The sequence below is a fragment of the Chelonoidis abingdonii genome, chromosome 2, assembly GCF_003597395.2.
Source record: "Chelonoidis abingdonii isolate Lonesome George chromosome 2, CheloAbing_2.0, whole genome shotgun sequence".
NCBI lineage: Eukaryota > Metazoa > Chordata > Testudines > Testudinidae > Chelonoidis > Chelonoidis abingdonii.
In genome coordinates, this window is record NC_133770.1 from 281,336,108 (window position 1) to 281,360,755 (window position 24,648).

At 39.7% G+C, this 24,648-nt stretch overlaps 2 protein-coding genes across 5 annotated transcripts in view; one reads left to right on the plus strand and one right to left on the minus strand.

The window, feature by feature from the left end:
* Positions 1–23,279, minus strand: part of WASHC5 (WASH complex subunit 5) — a 38,813-nt gene extending 15,534 nt beyond the window's left edge. The window contains exons 1-16 of the mRNA XM_032783333.2: positions 23,124–23,279; positions 18,940–19,242; positions 16,132–16,277; positions 14,799–14,883; positions 14,043–14,143; positions 12,900–13,089; positions 10,639–10,791; positions 8,870–8,983; positions 7,549–7,720; positions 6,569–6,696; positions 3,735–3,864; positions 3,085–3,197; positions 2,346–2,512; positions 1,581–1,656; positions 470–580; positions 232–372 (exon numbers count right to left, since the gene is read on the minus strand). Of these exons, the coding sequence (XP_032639224.1) occupies positions 232–372; positions 470–580; positions 1,581–1,656; positions 2,346–2,512; positions 3,085–3,197; positions 3,735–3,864; positions 6,569–6,696; positions 7,549–7,720; positions 8,870–8,983; positions 10,639–10,791; positions 12,900–13,089; positions 14,043–14,143; positions 14,799–14,883; positions 16,132–16,277; positions 18,940–19,128 (2,016 nt within the window). The 5' untranslated portion in view covers positions 19,129–19,242; positions 23,124–23,279. The remainder of the gene's footprint in view (positions 1–231; positions 373–469; positions 581–1,580; positions 1,657–2,345; positions 2,513–3,084; positions 3,198–3,734; positions 3,865–6,568; positions 6,697–7,548; positions 7,721–8,869; positions 8,984–10,638; positions 10,792–12,899; positions 13,090–14,042; positions 14,144–14,798; positions 14,884–16,131; positions 16,278–18,939; positions 19,243–23,123) is intronic.
* A 42-nt stretch (positions 23,280–23,321) lies between these two features.
* NSMCE2 (NSE2 SUMO ligase component of SMC5/6 complex) overlaps positions 23,322–24,648 on the plus strand; it is a 265,984-nt gene continuing 264,657 nt past the window's right edge. For 3 of the 4 annotated variants that reach the window (XM_075063236.1, XM_032783338.2, XM_032783336.2), the window contains exon 1: positions 23,322–23,438. The gene's annotated coding sequence lies outside the window, so the exon portion shown is untranslated. The remainder of the gene's footprint in view (positions 23,439–24,648) is intronic. The other variant, XM_032783337.2, reaches the window with a different exon arrangement.

Genomic DNA, 24,648 nt, shown 5'->3' on the forward strand with positions numbered 1-24,648 from the left:
CATATTTTTAACCTTTCTATTATGAGTTTTCAGTAGAACAAAAATGACTAGTTAGTTGCCAAGAAATCTGGGATTCACTCATTCCAACACTAGTCAAATTAAATTCTTACTCAGTGGACAAGTCCAGCTCTAGTACGAAAAGGTGACTTCAACAGAGTCGCATCTACTTACACCGGGCTAAGTTTAGCCGCTATAAATTGTACTTTGCAATATTCTGAAGTTCAACTGCACCTCATATCGTGGTCCCAGCTGAGCATAATCTCGTAGTTTGTCTTTGTCAAGACGCGTAGGTACTTCGATAATATCATGAGTCTGAAGCTTTATAATTTTGAGAAGGGAGGTAAACATGCTTTCTGGAATGATCTGCAGAACCTTCACAGAAGCAAGCAACACAAACTCAGTGGATAATTTTTAAGTGTTAGCAAAAGCAATTCAGGAATGGAACGAATACATCTCGGTACATGCCTACCTTTCTTACATAGGAAACCAACTCGCCAGAGTAATACTGAGATACACTGAGAAGGTCAGGGCTGTTTGCTTGATTAATACGAAGCAGTGGCAAGTCAAGAGCGGATGCAAGCTAGGAATAAAATTTATAATACTTTAACTGCCTCATTTTGAGATTCTGTTACCAAATATACAATTTAAAAATCTCTAATTCCTCATGAGCCTCTAAAACCCAGAATTCAAGCTGTCATTCTCCTGCTAAAAAGCAATGATACACCGTCATTTTCTCCTGCTAAAATATCTTTTAAGAAAGAACACTTCTGAAGCTGATGACCCTACATTCATTTTGTTCTTGTTTTGGTGGTTTGCAGATCACGGGCACAGAAGGAGGCGTTTTATTTTCTTGTGGTCTCGTCCTCTTGCCCCATGTACTCATTTCCCTCAATCAAAAACATTTCCCATTCTTAATATTGCGGTGAAAATGTATCCTTCTAAATCAACGTCAGATCTCCCTCAAGGTGGGTTAAGTGCATCAGCAACATCGCTTCCATCATACATTCGGCCTCCTTTAGTTCCTGCACAAAGAGCCACATCTGTGTTCAATAAAAACACCAATGTCTCCAGCTAATGCTACTAAATAACTAGACTAATTATTAGGGAAGCAGTGTGGCTTAGAGGGTAGAGTGCTGGACTTGACCTTAGAAGACCAGCGTTCTATTCCTGGCTGTGCCACTGGCCTGTTGGGTGTTCTACGGCAAGTCACTTCATTTCTCTGAGGCTTAGCTTCCCCACCTGCAAAATGGGAATAATGAGACTGACTTCATTTTCAAAACTACTGATGAGAGTACTGGGTATTATTAATATGAATAATTAATTATTAATATGACTAGGTGTGTTCCATATATAAAATTATGTGCAACCTGTACTTAAAAAAATATTTAAGTCATTTTATTAATTTATGAGAAGTAATGGTAATCAGAACTAGACACATCTAAACACGTATGGTCACGTACAAGTGGTCATGTATACAGATAAATTCTAAGGTCTAAATAATAGATGAGTTAAACATGGAATCATATTGTTGGCATACCTTCAACGAGAAAGTAGGAGTCATTCATTTAATTCATGCTTACCTTTAGGAAAGTAGCTCTGAGTTTAGTTACCATTGATGGGCTGGCTCTTATGCTTTCTTGCATGATAGATGTGAAGCTGGAAAAAAAAAAAAAAAGTAAAAATATCAGGTCCATCATCTCGCACTATTTCTCTCTTGTACCACAGTCTGATGCAGAAATTGCACATGAAGTCAGTGGAAGTTGCACCACAAATGAACTTGGCCAACAGATATGCCTTTTGGGCCAACAGTTCAGTTAATATAAGATAAGTGGTGGAACAAGATAAGAAAGTGTCAGACACTCAGTAACACCCAGTGCAGCGACATGCCATTTATACTTTTGTGGCAATGGTTTGCCCACTTGTTTTTGGTCAAAACAAAACAACACCGGAAAAAATCTGGATCCTTGTTACTTGGAAACCACTCAACAGGCTAAACCTTGGTCCATTTTAATCTTCAAGGGTGTTATCATTGGGTTAAGAATAAATAGCAAAATTGTAGTATCATGTAACCCTCTCTTAGAAACAAGCCCAATAAGGGCCCATAATTCCTATTCAAGGCAATGGGAGCTGACTGCTCAGAACCTCACAATATGGCCCTAGGCATTGCTACTTAGAACAAGCAAGCTGAAAGAGTTAACAGCATTTGCAAGTTTTGTGCAAAGTTAGGAACGGACATGCATGCAATTTCTCCTGAATGGAAGAGGTTGTACTTCAACAATGATAAATGGGAGAAAGTTAAAAGGAACACAAGATTGAATTAAAACAAACAAACCCTGGTAACATACCTGTCAATTAACTGCCAAGCATAAGAAAGATCACCAACTATCTGCATGGTGATCAAGACCTCTTCCTTAATGTTGATTGTTCGTATCATCTGATGGAGAAACTTGCGGGTATCGGCAAGAAACTGACAAACTTGCAGATTAGATTCCAGCTGGTGAAATTCTTGGACCTGTGTTAAAACAAAGTCTCCATTTGTCTTTTTTTTTTTCTTCCTCAGATGATTTGATAAAAAAGATTCAATAAGTTTACAACATTTTTCCTGCTAAAACAAACACAACAGTCATCAAAACCCTCTCTTATTTTGGAATGTCACTAAGGAAGCAATTTGGTGTTTGCTCTTATGTCCTGGCCAAATTCTAATATGGATATTTCTCTTTTGCCTCCTACATTTCCCCATGCAGTTTCAAACAAATTTGGGTTTTCTTTTCACATCCTTTCCTAAACTGATGTATAGCACTTACCAAGTGCTGTTTAACATTAGCTTTATTTTGTCTTAAAGGCTACTGAACTTAATGGGGGGAAAATTGATTCCTTTATAGCCCTTGTCCTGCAAATCAGATCTTTACAGGTGAACTCTTATGATAATATGGAGTGGATTACAGATTTGGGGCTTGTATTTGTATAAGGAGTTTAAGTTAGAAGAACACTTTGTGATCCATCTGGTTGAAAGGCCAACATAAGCTTATCAAATGTGTTTTCCAAAGTTGCTACACAATATGGCTCCCAAGCCCCTGTCTTTACCTCCTCCAATGCCTGTATCAGTTGTACAGTTTTTCTGCCTGCTGCAGTGGAGTCATCATAGTTTAGAGACATTATTTGCTTGGAGATCTCTCTGAACCAAGCCTGCAGGTTTTCTGTTTAACCAGGAAAAAGGAAAATTTTAAATTAGTGACTCAGTCCCCACAAACACAATTGAAGATCTGATTAATAAAATGCATGACTTGTCTTTAATACTAAAAATATTAATCTTTCCTAAAACATAAAGTAAATAAACTAAGATTCTAAATTTTTCTTTTAAAATCCCAACCTCTCAACATGTGATTTTAAAGGGGTATGGTCAACATAAAAGTCTCTTGCAATATCTTAAAATAATCTTTAAGCTGCGGCACCACTACCAATGTAGATTGTAAAACCTGAAACGAAAAAATCCCAAACACATTTATCATCAGTGATGCTGCTTGTTTTGGTTTTGCTTTATGCTATGTTTTTACAGCGAAAGCAGCCAGGGCTGTTTCAGTTTCTGGTTACATGGTGTTGGGTTCACAACAAAGAAGGGAAAAGTTTTTCCTGAGATTAATATCCCATAAATATTTTATTTTCAGCATTCTCTCTCCCCTCACCCCCAAAATACAAAACTTGCTTATTCCATTTGTTAGTTTCATTTAAATTACCATTTTTCTCCACTCTTGTAAGAGGTTTAACTCCTGAAAAGACATCAGCAAGTTCAGTCATCCTTTCAGACCCTTCCTTTTTATAGCTCTCCCATTTTGCCTGCTTTTCTGACAGCATCTGCTTGAACATCTATTGAAAAATGAAACCTTCAGTTTATGAATTTGGCACTAATGCAAACTGCCATATCATTCAATTTTAAATAGGGCTGGCAAGTGATTAACACACTTAAACAAGAATAGAATACCATATATTTAAATATTTTTGGGTGTTTCCTACATTTTCAAACATATTGATTTCAATTACAACATGGAATACAAAGTTTACAGTGCTCACTTTATATTTTTTTTTGATTACAGGTATTTGCACTGTAAAAAAACCAAAATAAATAGTATTTTGTCAATTCACCTAATACAAGTACTGTAATGCAATCTCTTTATCATGAAAGTTGAACTTTACGAATGTAGAATTATGTATAAAAAAACCTGCATTCATAAATAAAACAATGTAAAATTTTAGAACCTGCAAGTCCACTCAGTCCTACTTCTTGTTCAGCCAATTGCTCTGACAAACAAGTTTGTTTATATTTAAGGAGATAATGCTGCCCACTTCTTATTTACAATGTCATCTGAAAGTGAGAACAGGCGTTCTAATGGCACTGTTGTAGCTGGCGTTGCAAGATATTTATGTGTAAGATGTGTTAAAGATTCATATTTTCCTTCATGGTTCAACCATCATTCCAGGGAACACACATCCATGCTGATGATGGGTTCTGCTCTATAACTATCCAAAGCAGTTCATTTTCATTATCTGAGTCAGATGTCACCAGCAGAAGGCTGATTTTCTTTTTTGGTGGTTTGGGTTCTGTAGTTTCCACATAGGAGTGTTGCTCTTTTAAGACTCCTGAACGCATACTCCACACCTCGTCCCTCTCAGATTTTGGAAGGCACTTCAGATTCTTAAACCTTGGATCGAGTGCTGTAGCTATCTTTAGAAATCTCATCTGGAATGGTGGTTGGAGCATGAAGTGACATATGAATCTTGACCGCATATGGCACGTAAATATCTTTCAACATTGGCTAAAGCAGTGCCACGAGAATGCCTGTTCTCATTTTCAGATGACATCGTAAACAATTCTATTGTTCTTTGAGTTTTGTGAAATCTGCAGTGAAGGTGTTCTTAAAATGAACAACATGTGCTGGGTCATCATCCAAGACTGCTATAACATGAAATATATGACAGAATGCACATAAAACAGAGAAGAGAACATATAATTCTCCCCCAAGGCGTTCAGTCACAAATATAATTAATGCATTATTTTTTTAACAAGCGTCATCAGCATGGAAGCATGTCCCGTGGAATGGTGGCTAAAGCATGAAGGGGGATACGAATGTTTAGCATATCTGGCACATAAATTACCTTGCCATGCCAGCTACAAAAGTGCCATGCAAATGCTTGTTCTCACTTTCAGGTGGCTTTGTAAATAAGAAGCTGGCAGCATCATCTTCCGTAAATATAAATGGACTTGTTTGTCTTAGCGATTGGCTGAACAAGAAGTAGAACTGAGTGGATTTGTAGGCGCTGATGTTTTACATTGTTTGTTACATAACTGCACTCAAAAACAAAACAAACAAAATCTACGTTTGTAAGTTGCACTTTCACGACAAAGATTGCACGATAGTACTTGCATGAGATGAGTTGAAAAATACTATTTTATCATTTTTGCAGTGCAAATATTTATAATTAAAAAAATAATATACACTTTGATTTCAATTACAATCTAGAATATAATATATAAAAATGCAGAAAAACATCCAAAATATTTAATAAATTTCAATTAGTATTCTACTGTTTAATAGAACGATTAAAACAGCGATTAATCTTTTGAATCACGATTATTTTTTGAGTTATTTGCGTGAGTTAACTGCGATTAATTGACAGCCCTAATTTTAAATAATGCTGAAAATACTCAGTTGGCTGGAACTGATTCACCATGAACACAAGAACATACATTAAAGGCGTTAGTGTATGTTTTGAATCCAAATAAGATCTCGCTAGTATACTACATACAAACTTAATAGCACCTGTGAGGAAAAAAATAATATAGCTATCAAGACCCATGTCTAGTGGGAGAATGCTGGATATACTGTATGTTAAAGTGTACTTATGTCAGATGTACTGTTGATTTTTTGGTCACTAAAAGAAAGATTTACTAATTTTTTATTTGCAGAGATACTGCGAGAGCCTGATTCTCCATTGCTTTACATCTTATGTAAAGATTCATGCCTGTGTAAAGAGAAACCGTGGTTCAGAAAAACATGCGCTTAAAGTTAAGCATGCACTTAAATGCTTTCCTGAATCAGTGCTGGGAGTGTAAAATAATACCAAATCAAAACAGTTGTATTTTATACCCACTTTATATAGGTGTTAGTGACTTCCCACTACAGTGATCTTTGCATAATCAGCCTCAACTGTCCTTTGGTTAAAATAAAGCCTAAAAGAAGAATATATACTAAGATAAGAATTATGTAGCTTTTCCTAGTCAGCTTCTCATTTGCCAGTTATCAGTTAGATAAACCAATATGCTTAGCAAATGTGTGTTGGCTGAGAATGAAATTTGGCAACCACTGAGAAAGATGTGTACAAGGCAATTCCAAGGTGCAGAATCTGCCTCTCTGATTGAAAACCCAGGTCAACAAGAAGGAGACTCATTTGCTGATATTAGTGGATCATACAGTTGTAATTGTTCTATCAGCATTCAACGCCCATTCCTCAGCACTATGTCACAGTTGAGGGGAAATAATTTTTTAAAAAATAGCTGTCATTGACATGTTACCTCTTTCAAGATGAATTCAAACTGTGCTGTATCCAGGAGAAGCTGGAAAAGGATCTTGGCATTGTATTTGGAATCCGTTAGAATTTGATCCTTTATTTGACGGAGACGCTTGTTATTTGGGTCACAAGCTGCAAATGGAAGGACAAAAATTCTGTACCCCTGGAGAATGCATTATGCTGTTAGAAATGAGCCTATTTACAAATATTAGTTTCTGAAAAGATTGAGAGAGAGACGGGGTAGGTGAGTTAATATCTTATTGGACCAACTTCTGTTCATGGAAGGGACTGATATCCTCAAACTTGCCACTGAACAAGAATGATATGAATAGTGGCAGTGGAAGGTTCTCCCGGTGCTCTACCAATGTACCTCACCCCTGACTTGGAGGGACTATCTGTAGTTGAGAACATAGCTAAGTCTCACGGTACATTCAGGTTTTGTTTGCTCTGCTGAGATTGCAAAGGCACATTTTTTAGCTGTGATGGTTCTTTTGATGCAGACACTGTATTATTATTATTAGGTGTTTGTTTTCTTTTAAATACCTAGAGTTGTAAGCCCTCTGGTGCTAGACACTGTACAAACATAACAAAACTTTTGGTTTCTAAGGATGTGCGATACCATGACATTAAAAAGTTAGATGCAACACCCTGAAAATGGTACTTTGTTAAATAGCATAGCAGAAGAAATAAGCCAGTCTCCCTGCTCATATGGTTCAACCTGCATGGGCTAGTTCCACAGAATCATGATTTCACATTCAAGTTTTTAGGTCTGTGTCTGGTTGTAAGAATAAACACATGACATGGATACTATTCTGAGGTGAAATTTCAAGAAGTGGGTTAGTAAAAGACCACTTCTGCAAGTGACTGAAAGCAATGGTTGAAACTCCGCTTGCTTCCATGATGCCAACATTAAAAAAAAAAAAGAGCTCCAGTCATCATCTAACATACAGAATTCTGTACTAAAAGCCCAGTGCATAGCCTTACCCGAGTCAGCAGTGTGAAGCATCAGCCAACGGATTGCAACATTGCAGTCTCTTAAGCAGTTGAGCAGCTTGGGAATATTATCCAGCACTAGCTCCTCCCTCAGGCAGCCCTCTTTGAGAAACTGCTGCACTTGAGTGTGCACACGCTCCGTGACAGTAGCATACCGGCTTGCCTTTGAATATACAATTCTTTCATCAATATGGAACAAGGAAACATCATTTATCTGCTATGTGCAGCACAGCATGAGCACAGAGTGAGTATGAGTCAAGTAACATGCTGTAAATTCACTATCCACACAGTTTCTCTGGGGATGGCCAGGGAACACAGTTCAAGGCAGACTTTGTAATTGAGTTGTGAGATAATGTAATCTAGCATCTAGAGTCGTGGATCTATACATGAATGACAACGTTTTTAAAAATGCCTAAGTGGTTTAGGAACCTGGATTTTTGGCTCCTAAGTTACTTATATGCTTTCAAAAATTTTACCTAAAAATGGTAGAACCACCCAGCTCACAATGAAAAGTTTACTGTCCATCCATTAGAAAGAACAAAGCAGTAATAAAATACACTGTAAAATTGGAAATATTTGCTCTAAATCAGTTGTTGGCTGTATTAACAGATTAAGGAAAATATGTTTGCAAATATTAATTCAGTCAGTTTTTTAAAGTGAATTTCTAGCAGTTTCATTTAATATCAAGGTGATTATTTCTTGCACATGATAGTTGGGGGCTCCATCTTGGGACAGTTGTATATATGTAGGTATCTAAACATGCAGATAGGTGCGTAGGCGCTTTTGAACATCCCACTAAGAACTTCACTGCTGTTGATTTCAATCCCACATGTGATTAGTTTTAAGTGTATGGATAGTTCCATTGAAGTCAGAGTCACATGAAAGTTTAACATAAATAAGCAGACAACTTTTTTGTGCTATGGTATACTTTTATATTTTGTAACCGTTCTGCAGACTAGTGATTATAAACATTTCATGAAGATAATTTCTGACTAGCAAAGGGACAGATTCTCTGCTCAGCTCCAAACAAGAGACTAAATCCCTTAGTAAAGGATCTCGAGTAGTGCATAACATGATGTTGGCTGTCGGCAGCTATGAACTCTACTCAGAGCACCGGAACTATGAGGAAGAGACACTTAAATATTTACTACAGAGGGTTCAGACTTGGAGACTTGAAGCCATTCTCAATGTTGACTCACCCAAGTTATGCATTAGAGAAACAGGATCCATGTGCTAGTAAACAAATGGAATACATGTGAAATACCCACACAACTTGAATCTTACCATGAATATAAAACTTGTATTTACTCACCTGCTCTTTGATGTTTGCAAGATCTAATGTGTAGTTGAGGGCAGTTTTTGCAGCCTTGTAAGGTTCCCATGCATCAGTTAGATTTACAGTGATTCCCATATAAATACTAATAACCTAAGGATGGAAGCAGAAACAAAATTTAAGTTGTGGTCATTATTATGGAAGAGAAATGTTCTCCACCTAGAAGCATGAACAGAACAAGGTAGTTCATGGGTTAGAATGTTAGAAACTAATTAATCTGTACTCAACCTCACATACAGATGAGCTACACACAAAAGAAATGTCTAGGCCACATCCTTCTTCCCTTCACCTTCATTGGAAATCCTTGATTCTTAGACTCTTCCTTTCATTAGAAAGGACAGTGGCCATTTGAAATCTAGTCAGTTTTTTAAAAAGTGAATTTATAGCAGTTTCATTTAATTTCAAGGACAAAGTGTTTCTATCATTTTCTAGGACTTTGCAATCACCTTTTCCTGTTTTTCCTCCCTCTCTCCACCCCCAGCCCCCTTGTTGCTGTGTGAAAGCCCCACACAAGCAACAGAGGACTGGACCATACACAAAGGGATGTCAAATGCATAAACCAGATGAACTGAGAACACCTCTCTTTTCCTCATGCTTTAAGTTTAATGTGAGCTGTTACTTGTAACAGCAGTAGGCACAATGGTTTCAGACAGAGGATGGGTCTTTAAAAGGAGCCAAAGGGAGTTGGGTGCCTAACTTATTTAGGCTCCTTTAAAAATCTGAGAAGCTGAAGTGTGATTAAGTTCACTGGGCGCTTTTCATTTTTAGGATCATGTAAGGTGCTTGACTGGAGGTGGAAACCCCAAGTTATAGACAGAATAGGGCAGCAGCAGTGAAACTTCACTACAAAACATCTCCACTCTGAGCTGGTAGGATCATCTGTAGGAGTGAGTGGACAGCTCTGTGTATTTTCCCCATCAATCCTCGGTCCCATCCCAAGAATACAAAGAGTTCATTAGGGCTCATTGTGATCGTGTTTTGTGTGAAGTGGGGACCTGCCTAAAACCACTGGATCACTAATTTCACAAATTACTGAATGTCCTTTAAAGATTAAGATTTTCATTCACTAACCACTAAATGCTGATTTGAATCCAGCCTAGAAGTGGAAGGCTCTATCAACTGATCATTCCATCATACAGTCAGCCATTTAATATTTGCATCATTGTGGAGTGAAAGATGGTAGCATCCTTGAAAACCTATAATGCTAAATTCTCCCTTCAGATATTAGCATGTAGTTTCCACAAAGACAATGGAAGTAGCATACTTGTGTCTAGAAGCTACAGTTCCTATTCTTTCTTACAGTGCCTGCTATTATTAGTTTTTCCACTTCTCCTTGTCTTTTTCTATCTTGCTCATGCAAAACAAAATTGGAAGCGACTGGACATTTGTAAAATCACTTGTTTCCACTTTTCTTTGTTTAGTAAGACTCTCTTCTTAGTTGTAAGTAAAGCTGTAGGGACAGAGATCTCCATCAAAGGTAACAGGTGGAAGCTTCTATTCCATCTGCACTTGACCATAAATGAACTGTATGTTCATAGCGACTAATATTCACAAGAGATATTTTACTGTGTCCTTTACTCAATCAACATGCTCCAAACAAAGCATAATCTAATCTCCCTAAAGGAGTTCCTATTCTATTCTCTAAAACAGTATTTTCTACAAGGCACGCTTCAAAAAGGCACTCCAAATAAAAGTTGCACTGCAGGTTTAAATAAAGCATGTAGTGTAAGAACAACAACAGTATTTACCCAGTTATCTGGAAAATATTTATCTACTATCTCTCTCATTTTTGCTTGTTGAGTGTGAAGAATGGAAGGGTCAAAATAGAGAATCACATACAGCATGGCAGCTTGAGTAGCCAGAGCAGTGCTGCGATGCTCTGGTAATGGATATGCAGAAACCTAAAATGTGGAAAAAACAAAGCATATGCAAATATTAGTATGGTGCACTTAAGAGCACAGTAATTCACAGGATAAGGCTATCACCCGTCATTTGAGTATCTTGGGCATGTAAGTCTCAAATCCATCCATTCATTATACTGAGCCCTTTACATCCTGCATCTCACTAGAATATGCAAGCCAATTTACAGATGCTATCCAGATTTTATAAAAATATTACCTTGTTGTAAATGATTCAAAGGCAGGGGAGAGCATGCCTGAAGCAAAGTGCTAAAGATGGACTGGAAGGAGTGGGCCAGGAGGGAGGCATTTTCAGGGACTGGGAGTCGGTGGGGCGAGTGAGGTTAGTATCAGAGAGAGGCAGAGACTGCAATAATCCAAGCACAAGGTAACTAGACTATTGGTCTGTGAGCTCCATTCTGGTGGCCCGTGGATAGTTCCCTTTAAGGTGCGCACCTGGGCAGCTGCACATGAGAGAATGAACGGCCACCCACCTAATTAGTGGAGCCGCACAAGTATGGCTCCACTAATTATGTGCCTGGATCCTGGGGAATATGCACATCTAAAGGTGAGGCGGTGGCCTTGAGGGGGAATAGGAGATAGGTGGGAGGGGGCAGTGGAATGAGACGAGGGGGTGGGGGGGAATTTGGGATGTGCAGGGCTCCGGCGGCCAGAGAAAGAGGTGACTTTCCTCAGTTCCAGGGCTGCGGCTGCTGGGGAGAGATGGCTCTCTGTCATAAACAGATAGCTAAGGGTTAATGTTTCTTTTACCTGTAAAGGGTTAACAAAGGGAACCAAACACCTGACCAGAGGACCAATCACGAAACCGGATTTTTAAAAGCTCAGGGAGGAAGGTTGGGTGTTGTTGCCCCTTATGTGTGTGTCTTTTATCTGGGCTCTTGGCCTACGAGATGACGGAGGGGGGGGGATCCCCACACTTTATTTCCGGATTTCTATCTTCAAGCTTCTAATCTTCAGGTTCCAGTTGTGGATACAAAGTAGAAAACAAAGGTCTCTTTATTTGTTTTTTTTGTGTATTACAGGTTGTCAGTCTGCTGGAAGTTTGAAAATGTATTTTCTTTTATGAATAAGGCTGGTATTGCATTCACTTTTTCGTTTAAAGCAATTGACCCTGTAATATTGTTATCTTGATACTAGAGAGCATTGTTATGTCTTTCTTTCTTTTATATAACTAGTTTCTTTTTAAAACTGTTGGATTTTCTTTTCTAGTGAAGCTCTAGGGGTAGAATCCCTGTGCCGATTACGGTCCTTCTCAGGGAAAGACGGGAGGGGAAAAGAAGAGGGGGGAGGTAAATTTGCCCTCTCTCTGTTTTGTTATTCAATGGAGTTTTAAGTCAGTTATCTTTCCAGGATGAACCCACGGAGGCGGAAGCCTGGGGGCGAAGTAAAGAGAAGACAAGGGGAGGGTGGTATTTCCCTTGGGTAAGACCAGGCATCTGAGTCTTGGGGTCCCCCAGGGAAGTTTGGGGAGCCCAGAGTGAGCCCAAACACTGGAAATTTTTGGCTGGTGGCAGCACTATCAGATCCAAGCTGGTAATTAAGCTTGGAGGTTTCATGCAGGCACCCACATTTTGGACTCTAAGGTTCAGAATTAGGAATTATGCTTATGATACTCTCCTTCCCAGCCTCAGCTCTGTGGCTGCTGTGGAGGGGGAAGAGACCTCCCTTCCTTCACAGCCCCAGCTCGGGAGATGCTGCAGTAAGGGAAAGAAGGCACATCCATCACATTAGAAAGGTAAGACTACTGATATTAAAATATGAGTTGTGTGCTTTTATTTGTAGAACAAAATAACGTTAATTATTAAGTTTTTTTATATACAGTGCTTTTATCCAAAGCACTTTACAATAGTTAACTAACGGTACAAAGAACATTTGGAAAGATCATTAAGTGGTCCGCCAAGACCCTCAGCAAGTGGTCCGCGAAAAAAAAAAAAAGTTTGAGAACCACTGAACTAGAGTATGGAGAATTGTATTCCTTCACTTCTACATTGATAAACTGAACAAATTCCGAATATACCAATAGGGTCAAGAAAGTGCCTTTTTATTAACTGAAACCCCTTAAGAGCACCAAAACCCACTGGTTTACTCACCTGGTTATATATGTCATCAGATCTCAAGCGGCCAATAACCATGCTAATGAATGTTTCACTTATGGGTACCCTACTGAAGTAACTTTCAGGATAGTTTAGAGGCCTTTTAGCTCCTGGTTGGCTTGAGTACCCAGTGCTTCGAAGCAGCTTACATATATCATCCATATTGGAATCAGCAGATCGAGCAGCACTAAGTTATAAAAGAAAATGTATCTACATGAACTGACCCATTAAAAAACAAAAACAAAAAACCAAACATTATTTTCCCCTTACCAAGGAAGGGCAGCTATAGATACCTATACTGAAATACTAACTAAAGGTACAAAGCATGAATGAAACAGAGAACCTTATTCATAGCTCACAGAGGATAGAAACAGAAAGCATTCAATTCAGAAGATGAATCTGACATGTTCTTTTACTTCTGAATTCCCTTTCTTGCCTCACCCTCATATTTTGGAAATGAGAATTTCCACTCTACTTTCTTATGTCTGAACGTTTGAAGAGACACCAGTTGAGGTGTGAGGATTCCTTTAAGGACTAAACAAACATTTTTTTTTCCTTTTAGCAAACATATTACTGGTGAAAGGGGTTAGATTAATATTCTTGGAGGATTTTGTGTGATTTAACAAAGATTCCTGAGTTCAGCTAGCAGCTCTATTTATTGACTGGACTATTCAGAAGTGTGCTATAACTGTGGGAAGTATTTTCAGGGATAAATGTAGTATCTGGAACTCAGTACATTTCACAAAAATTTTATTGTGCCTTTGGAAACTTTGTTATAGTTTGATAGCTGAGGGTTACTGTACTGAAGCTCGAGGCAGAAATATTTTAGCCAAGGTGTCCAAGTCCTCATAAGGTCAGAATCAGAACATGTCTACGGTACTGCTTATGCAACTGGATCCAGCAAGCAGCTGGATCTGTGCAGGCAGATGTTGGTGCATGAAAGAAGTAACCCCAATGTCCACAAGGCTCTGCAGGGCCACCAGAATCCACCCAGGTGGATCTGATTGCAGGACAGGAGCCAATACCTCCACATCCCATATTAAATTAATGCCTATACAAAGAAAAACCTTAGCTAAATATGCTGCATGCTACATTTTTACTATACAAACCACATTCAAATACCTCCTAGCACAAGGATACCTGTATCTATAGTAGGAAACCAAGATTCTCTCTCTGACCTCCCCTTCAATCTTCTGGTCAATGACCAGCAACATGACTCCGTACAAATAAAGAGCTTCACACTGTTGAGAAATAATATGAATTAACAAATTAATGCTATCTAACACTAACATACTTTTACCATTTAATTAATATTTTAAAGCGAATTAAGTGTTTTTACATCTTGTGAAAAGTGCCATATTACAGTGATTCAATGTTTTGTCTCATCCGTTAAACAGAGGTATCTCAGCATTACTTCCACATCTGGGCTTGCCAAAGTTCATTAGAAATGGCTACTTGAGAACAAGGCTAACTATGAGAAAGTATCATTCTCCCTGCCAATTTATTTATTAGCTTTACAGAAATACCCACTTGTCTTACTAGCGGAGTGATCTGTGTATGGGACGAGGGCAACGATCTGCTAAAATGGTCTGAGATGATCAGCTTATATTACAGTGACCATTAAACGGTCAGCAGATGGCAGTGAGTTTTGGATCACTAATGATGTGGATCAGATTTGAACCACAATGAAGTGAAAATGAAAACATTTCCTTATCCTCTTACCATTTCCTACAACGGATTCCTAACAAAAAATGAGCCACAGATCTTGAATGCATTTTGTGAAGTTAAAATATAGACAAAAGGCAATATGTTTAAGTTAAATTTAGAAAGGGTGGATACCAAACTAACCTAGTTGATGTAGTTTATATTACTGGTTACTAACTGGTAAATACTTACTAGAAGTTGCTTGCCATCTTCATTAAGAAGCACAGTTTCTAATGTTTGTTGAATGTAAATTCCTTCATTGAGATCATCCAAATACCTACAAACAGTAACCAAGAGTAGGTCATTCGCCACAAGGAGCCCACTCTCTGCTACTCAACTGATGTGCCCTTACAAGCAAGTGGGGCAGTTTCCCCTGAAGGTCAACAGAAGAGTGCAGAAGCCCTGCTTATAGGGCTATGACAACATCTCCTATGGTATAAAGAAGTGCACTTAGCACAGGTTCAACAAGCACAAGTTTCTCAAGCACTGAAAAAAGAATGAAAGGTCCTAATAATCTAAGGAACGCACTGGAAGCCTGAGCCCACTAAATGCAGAGTGTCTCCTGCAACACACTGATCGTACTCTGGTTCAGTTAATGCCAATGGATTGAAGAGTAATCAGTATCTTGCAGATTTGAGGCCTGTATTCAAGTGAGGAGAACTGCTTCTTTTTAAGCCATCCCTTCACCTCTCTATGGATGGAGGTAACCTAAAGAGCAGAGCACGGAAAGGAAAAATTAGGAACTAGTCAGACTCGGAGGAAAGACGGGCATATTATGCAGAAGGTTAATCAGAGCTTCATCACTGGAGTCTAGAGGGCATTGACTGTTTGACAGGAGGCCCAGAAGTCACCTCACAAATATAACATTGTAAATTTCTCTAATAGATCTCCATTCTGTTTTGCAAGAGCAAAGTTGGAAGTGGAATGGTTTCATCTTAATTGTTAAGTGGGATATATCTATCTAAAAAGGGTTTTCTAGTACCGTCCATCACCACAGCAGCTGGGCACCTTCCACATAAAATCAATAGCTAGGGCAAAGTCCCTGCCGGACTTTGTGGAGTCTCTGGCAATTCTCGCTTACATGATTTCATGAGCCTTTTAAAACAGTAACCCTGGGGTAAGGTAGTTACTTAGAAAAAAAATAATTTAGGAAAGCAGTGCCATTGACGGTCAGAGATAGAGAGGTACAAGCTAAATTTTTTTATTTTAATTCTCATACTCTTTTGCAACATCAAAAAATTGATTTTATAATAATAGATCCCCCTTCATCCACAGATGTCAAAAACATTTTACGAAGATGGGCAAGAATCATCATTTTCAGTTTATTCATAAGGAAAAGGAGGCACAGGTGAAGTAACTTGCCTAAGGTCCATCAACATGTTGGAGACAGTGACAGTAGCATAATGCAGTGTTCATTACAGCAGGTCATGCTATTAAGTAACACAGAAATATTTTGGCAGAAAAAAACACGATTAAGATCATACAGTTACTGGAGTCACTACATTAACAAATCTTACACACATACCTGTTTAAATCTACAATATATTTATGGACACTTTGAAATGCTAGATAAAATCTTGTCAAAATTTCTATGTTGTTTTCACGAAATTCTTCATCTAAATCCAGTAACTCAGGTTTGGCTTCCAACTTGCCTTCACAGATCTCAGGCCCCTAAGAAGAGGAAATTGATTTAAAAATTATTAAGAACACTGATCAGAATTATGACTGTTTGTTGTAGAAAACAGTACATGAATTATTATGTATTGAGCAACTGCATCCACCTTAACTACCAAAAAAGACCATTGCCAAGGTGTGTTCAACTAACTTTGGTTTCACAATTAGATCTTCCCCCAAAAGATATTTTGGACATTTGTACTTATAAATCAATTCTATAATGAAAGATTGGTGGATTTTACATTTTATTAGGAATTCTTATACGGAAACTGCAAACAGAGTAATTAACACTTTGGGTGAAAACATGGTCCTACTGAAGTCAGGAAGACCTTTGCCATTGGCGTCAGTGGAGCCACAATTCCACTCTTAATACTTTTGATCCTCCCATATTAAGGCTGGATTCTATGACCTTAAGTGCCAGATTCTTCAAACAGCAGCTCACATAATTAGTCTTTTCTAATCCATATTGTCTCTTTGAAGGCAGCAGAACTATGGGTGTGTTAGAAGGCCCGGGCCTCATGTTATTCCTCAAAGGTACATATTTACAGACGGTGAGGAAGGGAGGAAACAGCTGCAAAGCGTGCTGTCAACTTGAACTTCATAAAATAAGTAACTTAAAAAGATATTTGAAGTCTAACAGCGGCCTAGGTCCTCATGGCAATTTTTGTGAGTTTTAAAAATTTCTTTTTCTCTTGGTGCTGTGTGAAAGATCCACACATGCAGGACACAAGGACTGAATGACAATACAGGTAAAGCAATGAAACTGACAGCATATAAAGTGCTGCCAATTGCACAAAGTAAACAAACTGAAACAAATCATTTTTTGTCTCAAGTCTCTTTCAAATATAATGATTTTAGACGTTCCTTGTATACCAGGGGTAGGCAACCTATGGCACACGTGCCGAAAGTGGCCCGTGAGCTGATTTTCAGTGGCACTCACACTGCCCAGGTCCTGACCACCGGTCTGGGGGCTCTGCATTTTAATTTAATTTTAAATGAAGCTTCTTAAACATTTTTAAAACCTTATTTACTTTACGTACAACAATAGTTTTGTTATATATTATAGAGTTACAGAAAGAGACCTTCTAAAAACGCTAAAATGTATTACTGGCACGCGGAACCTTAAATTAGAGTGAATAAATGAAAACTCGGCACACCACTTCTGAAAGGTTGCCCACCCCTGTTGTATAGTGAGGATTTTAGACAAAAGTATGATTTCCAAATTGATGATGTGACTTTAAATCTATTTGTGCCTCAGTCTCCCTTAGACACTGAGGAAAATAAGGTCATAAATGGGATTAGAACTGGAGCTCCCGATTCCCCATCCAAAGCTCAGAGCTCACCACTCTTTCTATAAAATACCATTATGTGATCAGAGGTCCCTAACTGTACAATTCTCAGAAATAGAAAGGCAAATAAGTCACTGCAAAGATCCCTTCCCAAACTGCCCGGAAAAACAGCGAAGTGAAAGCACTTTAAGAAGTTAAACCCAGGAAGGGAAACAAAGGCTCCTCTTTGGCCATGGATCCTGCATATGGTTGTTAGTTCAGCACATGCGAACAGACCTAATGGAGAAAGAACCATCACAGAACTGCTATTAAAAGGAAGTTATATAAAAGTAGCTTTCAGTGCAGCAGAAGATAGAGAACAGGGTTAAGGCAACCAGAAATGCATCAGGAATCTCCTGATACTACCTGAAGGAACACAGCCATTGTTTACAGGCTCAGAATTTGCTTGTCCTGTCAAAAGTGAGATTTTAAGTACTAAACTATCCTTCAGATAATTATAAAGGCCTAGCTCTACTTTTTCAGCTGGGACAACCCAACAACTTTTCAAAAAGAGTGCTTTGGGGGATTTCTTATGTAAGTGTGCATTTTATATCATCCCCCTTTTCTCCCCTCACATCCTCCTTTCAAATGATCTGAATCCAATGGAATTAAAAATCAAATTCCTGTTGTCCAAACACGAGGTCTAGACTATACTCTGTTTCTGACTCACAGGAATAAACAAGGCAGGGGAAAAGGTGTGATATGAAGTTTTTGGATTTAGTTCACTCAAGCAATAAAGAGCTAATGTGAAGGCATATCCACACTGTAACCTCACTTTGGGTGAATTTATTGCCAATACCAAATTCAGCATAAAATTAATTTTATTAAACTCTTACATTTGATAGTAATTAATACAATTAATTATTCAAGAATGGCAGTTTTAACACATGCATACCAAAAGGCTTAAACACCCTAGAGCAATGGTTCTCAAACTTCACCAACCTGAGGACTCCCATTTTGATTTAAAATTTTTAGCAGATCCTCAAGCCGTGGCTCAGCCCCAGGCCTGGCCCCCACTCCACACCACTCCTTCCCTCAAGGCCCACCCCAACTCCAGCTCTTCCCACCCCGGCTCTACCTCTGCCTATCCTCTTCCCTGCCTCCTCCCATGAGCATGCCCCGTCCCTGCTCCTCTCCCTCCCTCCCACAGTCTCCTGTATGCCGCTGAACAGCTGATCCCTGGCACGCAGCAGGCGCTGGGAGGGTGGGGGTGGAGTTGATGAGTGGGGGTCTGCAGACCCCAGTTTGAGAAACACTGCCCTAGAGAAATAGTGCTCCAGTAAGAAAATGATGGTTCACGAGAGATTTAACAATGGCAGAGTAATATTTACCTTAAAGTAACTGAAATCAAATATGATATCCCCATACTTCTGTTGATCAGCTTTGTCTTTGAGCCTAAAAACACCAGGAATAAACTCAGATAGTCTCAAAAGTTCCGCAATGATGGCATTTCCACAAGAGACAATCCGAAGAATTGCTTGGCCACAGTGATTGTTTTCAGCTAGGAAATCAACCATCATGAAGATGACTGTGACAGAGTAGTGATATTATTGCGGTCTGGTTTTGAGTTTCAATCTTCAGGTCATTTGGAGAAAGAAGTCTAACTGGGAAACTACATGCTCCATTTAAATTACCTGTAAAAACAAAAATCCGCATATTCAGCACATTTTAAATGGCTCAGTGTATAGATATTAAAGCAACTCTGGAAAAACTATAGTAATAGAACTATTTTTCATCTTCCATCTACTCTCAATTTCTGAAGTACATAAACCCTGCAGTGTATCTTCTGCATATATACAGTGCTTAGCTAAGCCAACTCCGAGGTTAGATGAGAAATTGTAGCACAATCTCCTTTACCAAAACATTTCTGGCAGCCGCTAAAGGGCAAAATGATCAAAGCAGATGACAAGCCATGCAGCAGAAGCAAGATACTGACGCAAGCTAGTACTTTATAAAATGAGTTAAGAATAGCACAGCCACCTTAGATCTATAACACAATACAGCTAAAAAAAGTGCTACAGCAATGTGGATAAACATTTATATGAATGGGAGCTAATTGCAGCTCAGGGTCAATCATAGAATATTAGGGTTGGAAGGGACCTCAGGAGATCATCTAGTCCAATCCCCTGCTCAAAGCAGGACCAATCCCCATATTTTTACCCCAGTCCCCTAAATGGCCCCCTCAAGGATTGAACTCACAACCCTGGGTTTTAGCAGACCAATGCTCAAATCACTGAGCTATCCCTCCCCCTAATATTAGCTACAAATAATTAGGGCTGTCAAGAATTAAAAAAATTAATCGCGATTAATCATACTGTAAAACAATAAAAGATTACCATTTATTTAAATAGTTTTGGATATAGTCTACATTTTCAAATATATTGATTTCAATTATAACACAGAATACAATGTGTACAGTATTTACTTTACATTATCATCTTTTATTACAAATATTTGCACTGTAAAAAACAAAATGCATTATTTGCCAAGGTTGTTATCAAACAACATTGCTATCTTGACAGGTCATTACGTTGGTGAGTTTCTGTACTAAACATTTTTATTATTAGAATTAATTTTTACATAAGAATGGTCATACTGGGTCAGAGCAATGGTCCATATAGCCCAATGTCCTGTCTTCCGACAGTCATCAAAGCCAGGTGCTTCAGAGGGAATGAACAGAACAGGTAATCATCAAGTGATCCATCCCCTGTTGCCCATTCCCAGCTTCTGGCAAACAGGCTAGGGACACTCAGAGCATGGTGTTGCATCCCTCCCCATCCTGGCTAATAGACCTATTCTCCAGGAATTTATCTAGTTCTTTTTTAATCCTGTTATAGTTTTGGTCTTCACAGCATCCCTGGCAAAGAGTTCCACGGGGTTGACTTTATGTTGTGTGAAAAAGTACTTCCTTTTGTTTTTTTAAAACCTGCTGCCTATTAATTTCATTGGGTGATTGCTAGTTCTTGTGTTATGTAAAAGATTAAATAACATTTCCTTATTCACTTTCTTCATACCAGTCAAGATTTTATAGACCTCTATCATATCCCCCCCTTAGTCATCTCTTTTCTAAGCTGAAAATTCCCAGTCATTTTAATCTCTCCTCCTGTTTCATACCCCTAATCACTTTAGTCGCCCATCTCTGTACCTTTTCCATTTCCAATATATCTTTTTTGGGATGGGGTGACCAGATCTGCACACAGTATTCAGGGTGTGCATGTACCATGGATTTATATAGAGGTAATATGATATTTTCTGTCTTATTATCTATCCCTTTCTTAATGATTCCCAACATTCTGTTTGCTTTTCTGTCTGCCACTGCACACAGAGTGGATGTTTTCAGAGAACTATCCACAATGACTCCAAGATCTCTTTCTTGAGTGTTAACAGATAATTCAGACTCCATCATTTTGTATGTATAGTTGAGATTGTTTTCCAATGTGCATTACTTTGCATTTATCAACATTGAATTTCATCTGCCATTTTGTTGCCCAATCTCCCAGTTTTGTGAGATCCCTTTGTAACTCTTCGCAGTCTTTCTGGGACTTAACTATCTTGAATAGTTTTGTATCATCTGCAAATATTGCCACCTCACTGTTTACCCATTTTTCCAGATCATTTATGAGCATGTTGATCAATAATGGTCCCAGTACAGATTATTCATTGCTACACAGACACCTTTTCTATTGTGTTCACATTTCTAGGTCACAGCGATCTCTCTCCAAGTCAGGAATCTAATTTTATCCCATTAAAAAGACCCCAAAACACAAAATCACCTTAACCAGATGAAGTGTTTATATTTGCCAAATTCCTGTACCAGGGAGAACATTATAAGAAATCAAACAAATATGTTGCAGCATTTTACATATGGGGTATAAATATATCTCCACGGTGGTGTCAGTCTATTTCACTGTACTGTATTGCACAGTGTATTTTAATACTAATGTAAACCAGTAACAATCTCTCTCCAATATAGTTGATAGAGATATATCTAATATGTAGTCCTCTTTTACAAAAGGGGTAAACATAATTATCTCTATTTTACACATGAGTTAACTGAGCCACAGAAAGATTACAATCCTTGCCCAACATGACAGGGCAAGTTAGTGACAGAGGTGGGAAGACAATCTAGGTGTCCAGAAACCCAGTCTGAGCTCAATCCTGTAGGCTACAACAGTTACTGGAGAACAAGCTATAGGCCTTCAAACAAAGCCTCTTAAATCACAACTGTCTAATCACTTCCTTTTTCATATAGTTTCAGTCACTACAATCATATGTAAAGTATGAATAAGAAATCAAAATTAATTGTTTGCAGGCTTGAGACAAACAATTTGTTTAATTTTTGCCTGTCTCTCAGCTTGGCCAAGGGAAATCAACAGAATCAGTTTCACTTTTATTTATGGTCACTTTCCCTATGAGATATTTAGTGCAGCAATGTTAAAGACAACAGTTTTCATTTTTAAAAACATCTGTGGAAACTTTTGTATTGATTTCAGGTTTTGTAAAAGCTTGTTTTTTACAAAAATGTTGAGCTAAATTTAAGTTAACAGCCTCCCCTTTAAACCTACTCTACCACAACATACCTAATAAGGGCCCAGTCTTTCTCCTGTTTAAGTACACAGCCCTGGAATGAGTTTTGCCTGGGTGCAGAAGTTTGTCCACACAGTGCTTATTGCAGGATTGGGACCTAAATAAAGGACAGCAGGACTGGGCCTTAAATTATGCCTCACCCTACCCTCCAAAAATGCGACTCATCAGTCTAACATGGTTTCTTGATTTTAAATGAATGTCACATTAAAATATTTCAAAATCAACAAGACAGTTGATAGTCCAAAATAAGTAACTTGCAGAGTGGTTACATCTTACTCACTAGGACAGAGAAAGGCCCTCATTCTGGATTAACATTAAAGGCTCCTTTTAGCACCCAATGCCTTTTGTACAGTATGTTTCAAGAAGATACTGAAGAACTCGCTTTCATCCCACCTGTCACCTCGGGCTTGTGCACTGAAACATCTTCCCCCCTCTCTACCCTCACTGCCATGTAGCAATTTCCCTTTGCACCAAACCCGCCTCTCCCAAGCAGGGTTGCCAATTTTGGTTGGACGTATTCCTGGAGGTTATCATCACATGACATAATCTTTAATTCCCGAAGACTCTGGACAATCCTGGAGGGTTGGCAACCCTCCGAGTCTCAGGTACTCGAGCTCTATCCTCTCCATCAGAGAAAGGCCCCCAGTGCCTCACAAACACAACCTCCCCCCCACCCAGGAAACAACACCCACAAAATGACACTGTCACCCTCCCACTATCACAGTCGCCCCCCCGCAGAGAGTTCCTTGGACGAGGACACAGCCCCAGCACCCCCTCGCCCCAGAATTAACCCTCAATTATCCACTCTCCAAAATCCCAACACCCCCCCCTCCAAAGGGGTGGGGCAGAGTCCCTGCTTCCCCACCCCCACCCTAAACATGAGCTCCCCAAGAGTGCCCTGGGCCTGCCAAGCCACCCCCACACTTACTGTGCCAGCCACGCCCCTGCTGCTGGCCGGGCCCCCTCTCTGGCCAGGAAAGAGCCGGGCTTCCCCCGGGCCAGCCACTTCAGGAGGCCCGGACACCGCTCCCTGGAAGCCCTCCGTACAGCGGCCCGCCCACCCCGCGCCAGCGGCCCTGGGTCATGTGCACAGGCGCCTGCTGATGAGTCGGTTCCTGCTCGGTGCCCGCCTGCGCCGCGGAGAGTCGTCGCCTCCCTTGGCGGCTGCGGTCCCTATAGGGACGGAGGGGAGCGCGGCCTGCTGCCGGCGGAGCCGCCTCAGGGGCTAAGCCCCTGGCAGCAGGTAGAGGGGCCGATGCCTTGCGGGAGCCCCACCCCGGCCGAGCTATGGGGCAGAGCTGGGATTGGCGGGGGGCTGTTGCTGTTGGGGCCGGTGAGGTTCTCGTATGGGGACGGAGAAGCTGCCCGCAATGGGCAAGAGGCTGGTAGGGCTCCCCTCGAGCACCCCGCTGTGGATGGGATGTTGTGTGTGATGTTACCCAGTGAGGTTAGTCTCAGTGTGGGTGCTCCCAAACATGGTGCAGATGTTGCCCCCGAGGCATTTGCAGCTCGCTCTGGCATGGGTCAGGCTAGGGGTGGCACTGCCGCCACCTCTGTGCCTGCCAGGGAGATGCTGTGGTGTGGCCCCAAGATGCGAAGTGAAGGCCGAAATAGCAGAGCTCTTTGCTTTGCATGTTTCACCTGGAAATCCACCTGGAATGGGAGGTGATGGGGGGTGGGGGATCAGCACTAGGACAATGACCCTGACAAAGGGCAGCGTTGAGTGTCTGGAAGGGTAGCCTTGGGAGTATCAGGGATACTTGGCATTTTTTATCGGTAGATCTCAAAGTGTGCTGGAGGTCTTTTTTTTTAATCTCTGTTTTAAATATGGGGAAACTGAGTCATGGGGCAGATGGGTACTGACACATTCTGCAGAATCTAAATGTTCATGTAAAATAAAAACGAGTCTTGTGGCACCTTAAAGACAACCCACCAAAGCTTATGTTCCAATACATCTGTTAGTCTTTAAGATGCTACAGGACTCACTGTTGCTTTTAACAGATCCAGCCTAACACAGCTACCCCTATAATTTGTAAAATAAAGAAGTTTCTAGTCATAAGGTGCTAAAATGGGTTTATGGAAAACAGATCCTCTCAAACTAACTTGATATCTTTTTTTTTTTTTTTTTGAGATTGCGGTCATGTGTGCACTTTGGTTGATACCCCGCGAGGCCAATAAACGGGTTCGTATTTTCCGTCCATTACTAACCGTAATCCTGATATCGTTAATATTCAAATTTTAGCGCTACTCCTTCTGTCGGGGCAGGAGTTACGAAATCGATTTATAAGAGCCCATTTTATATCTATTATATAAAGGGCGTATGTTAGTGCTTGACGTGCGGTTACAGCGTTAACTCGATTTTACGCTCTTTAAATCGATTAAACAGCGTAGTGTAGACCATGGCCTAAGTATATTTTCATCAGCTCTTACACCTTTATCAACCATAATCCCCT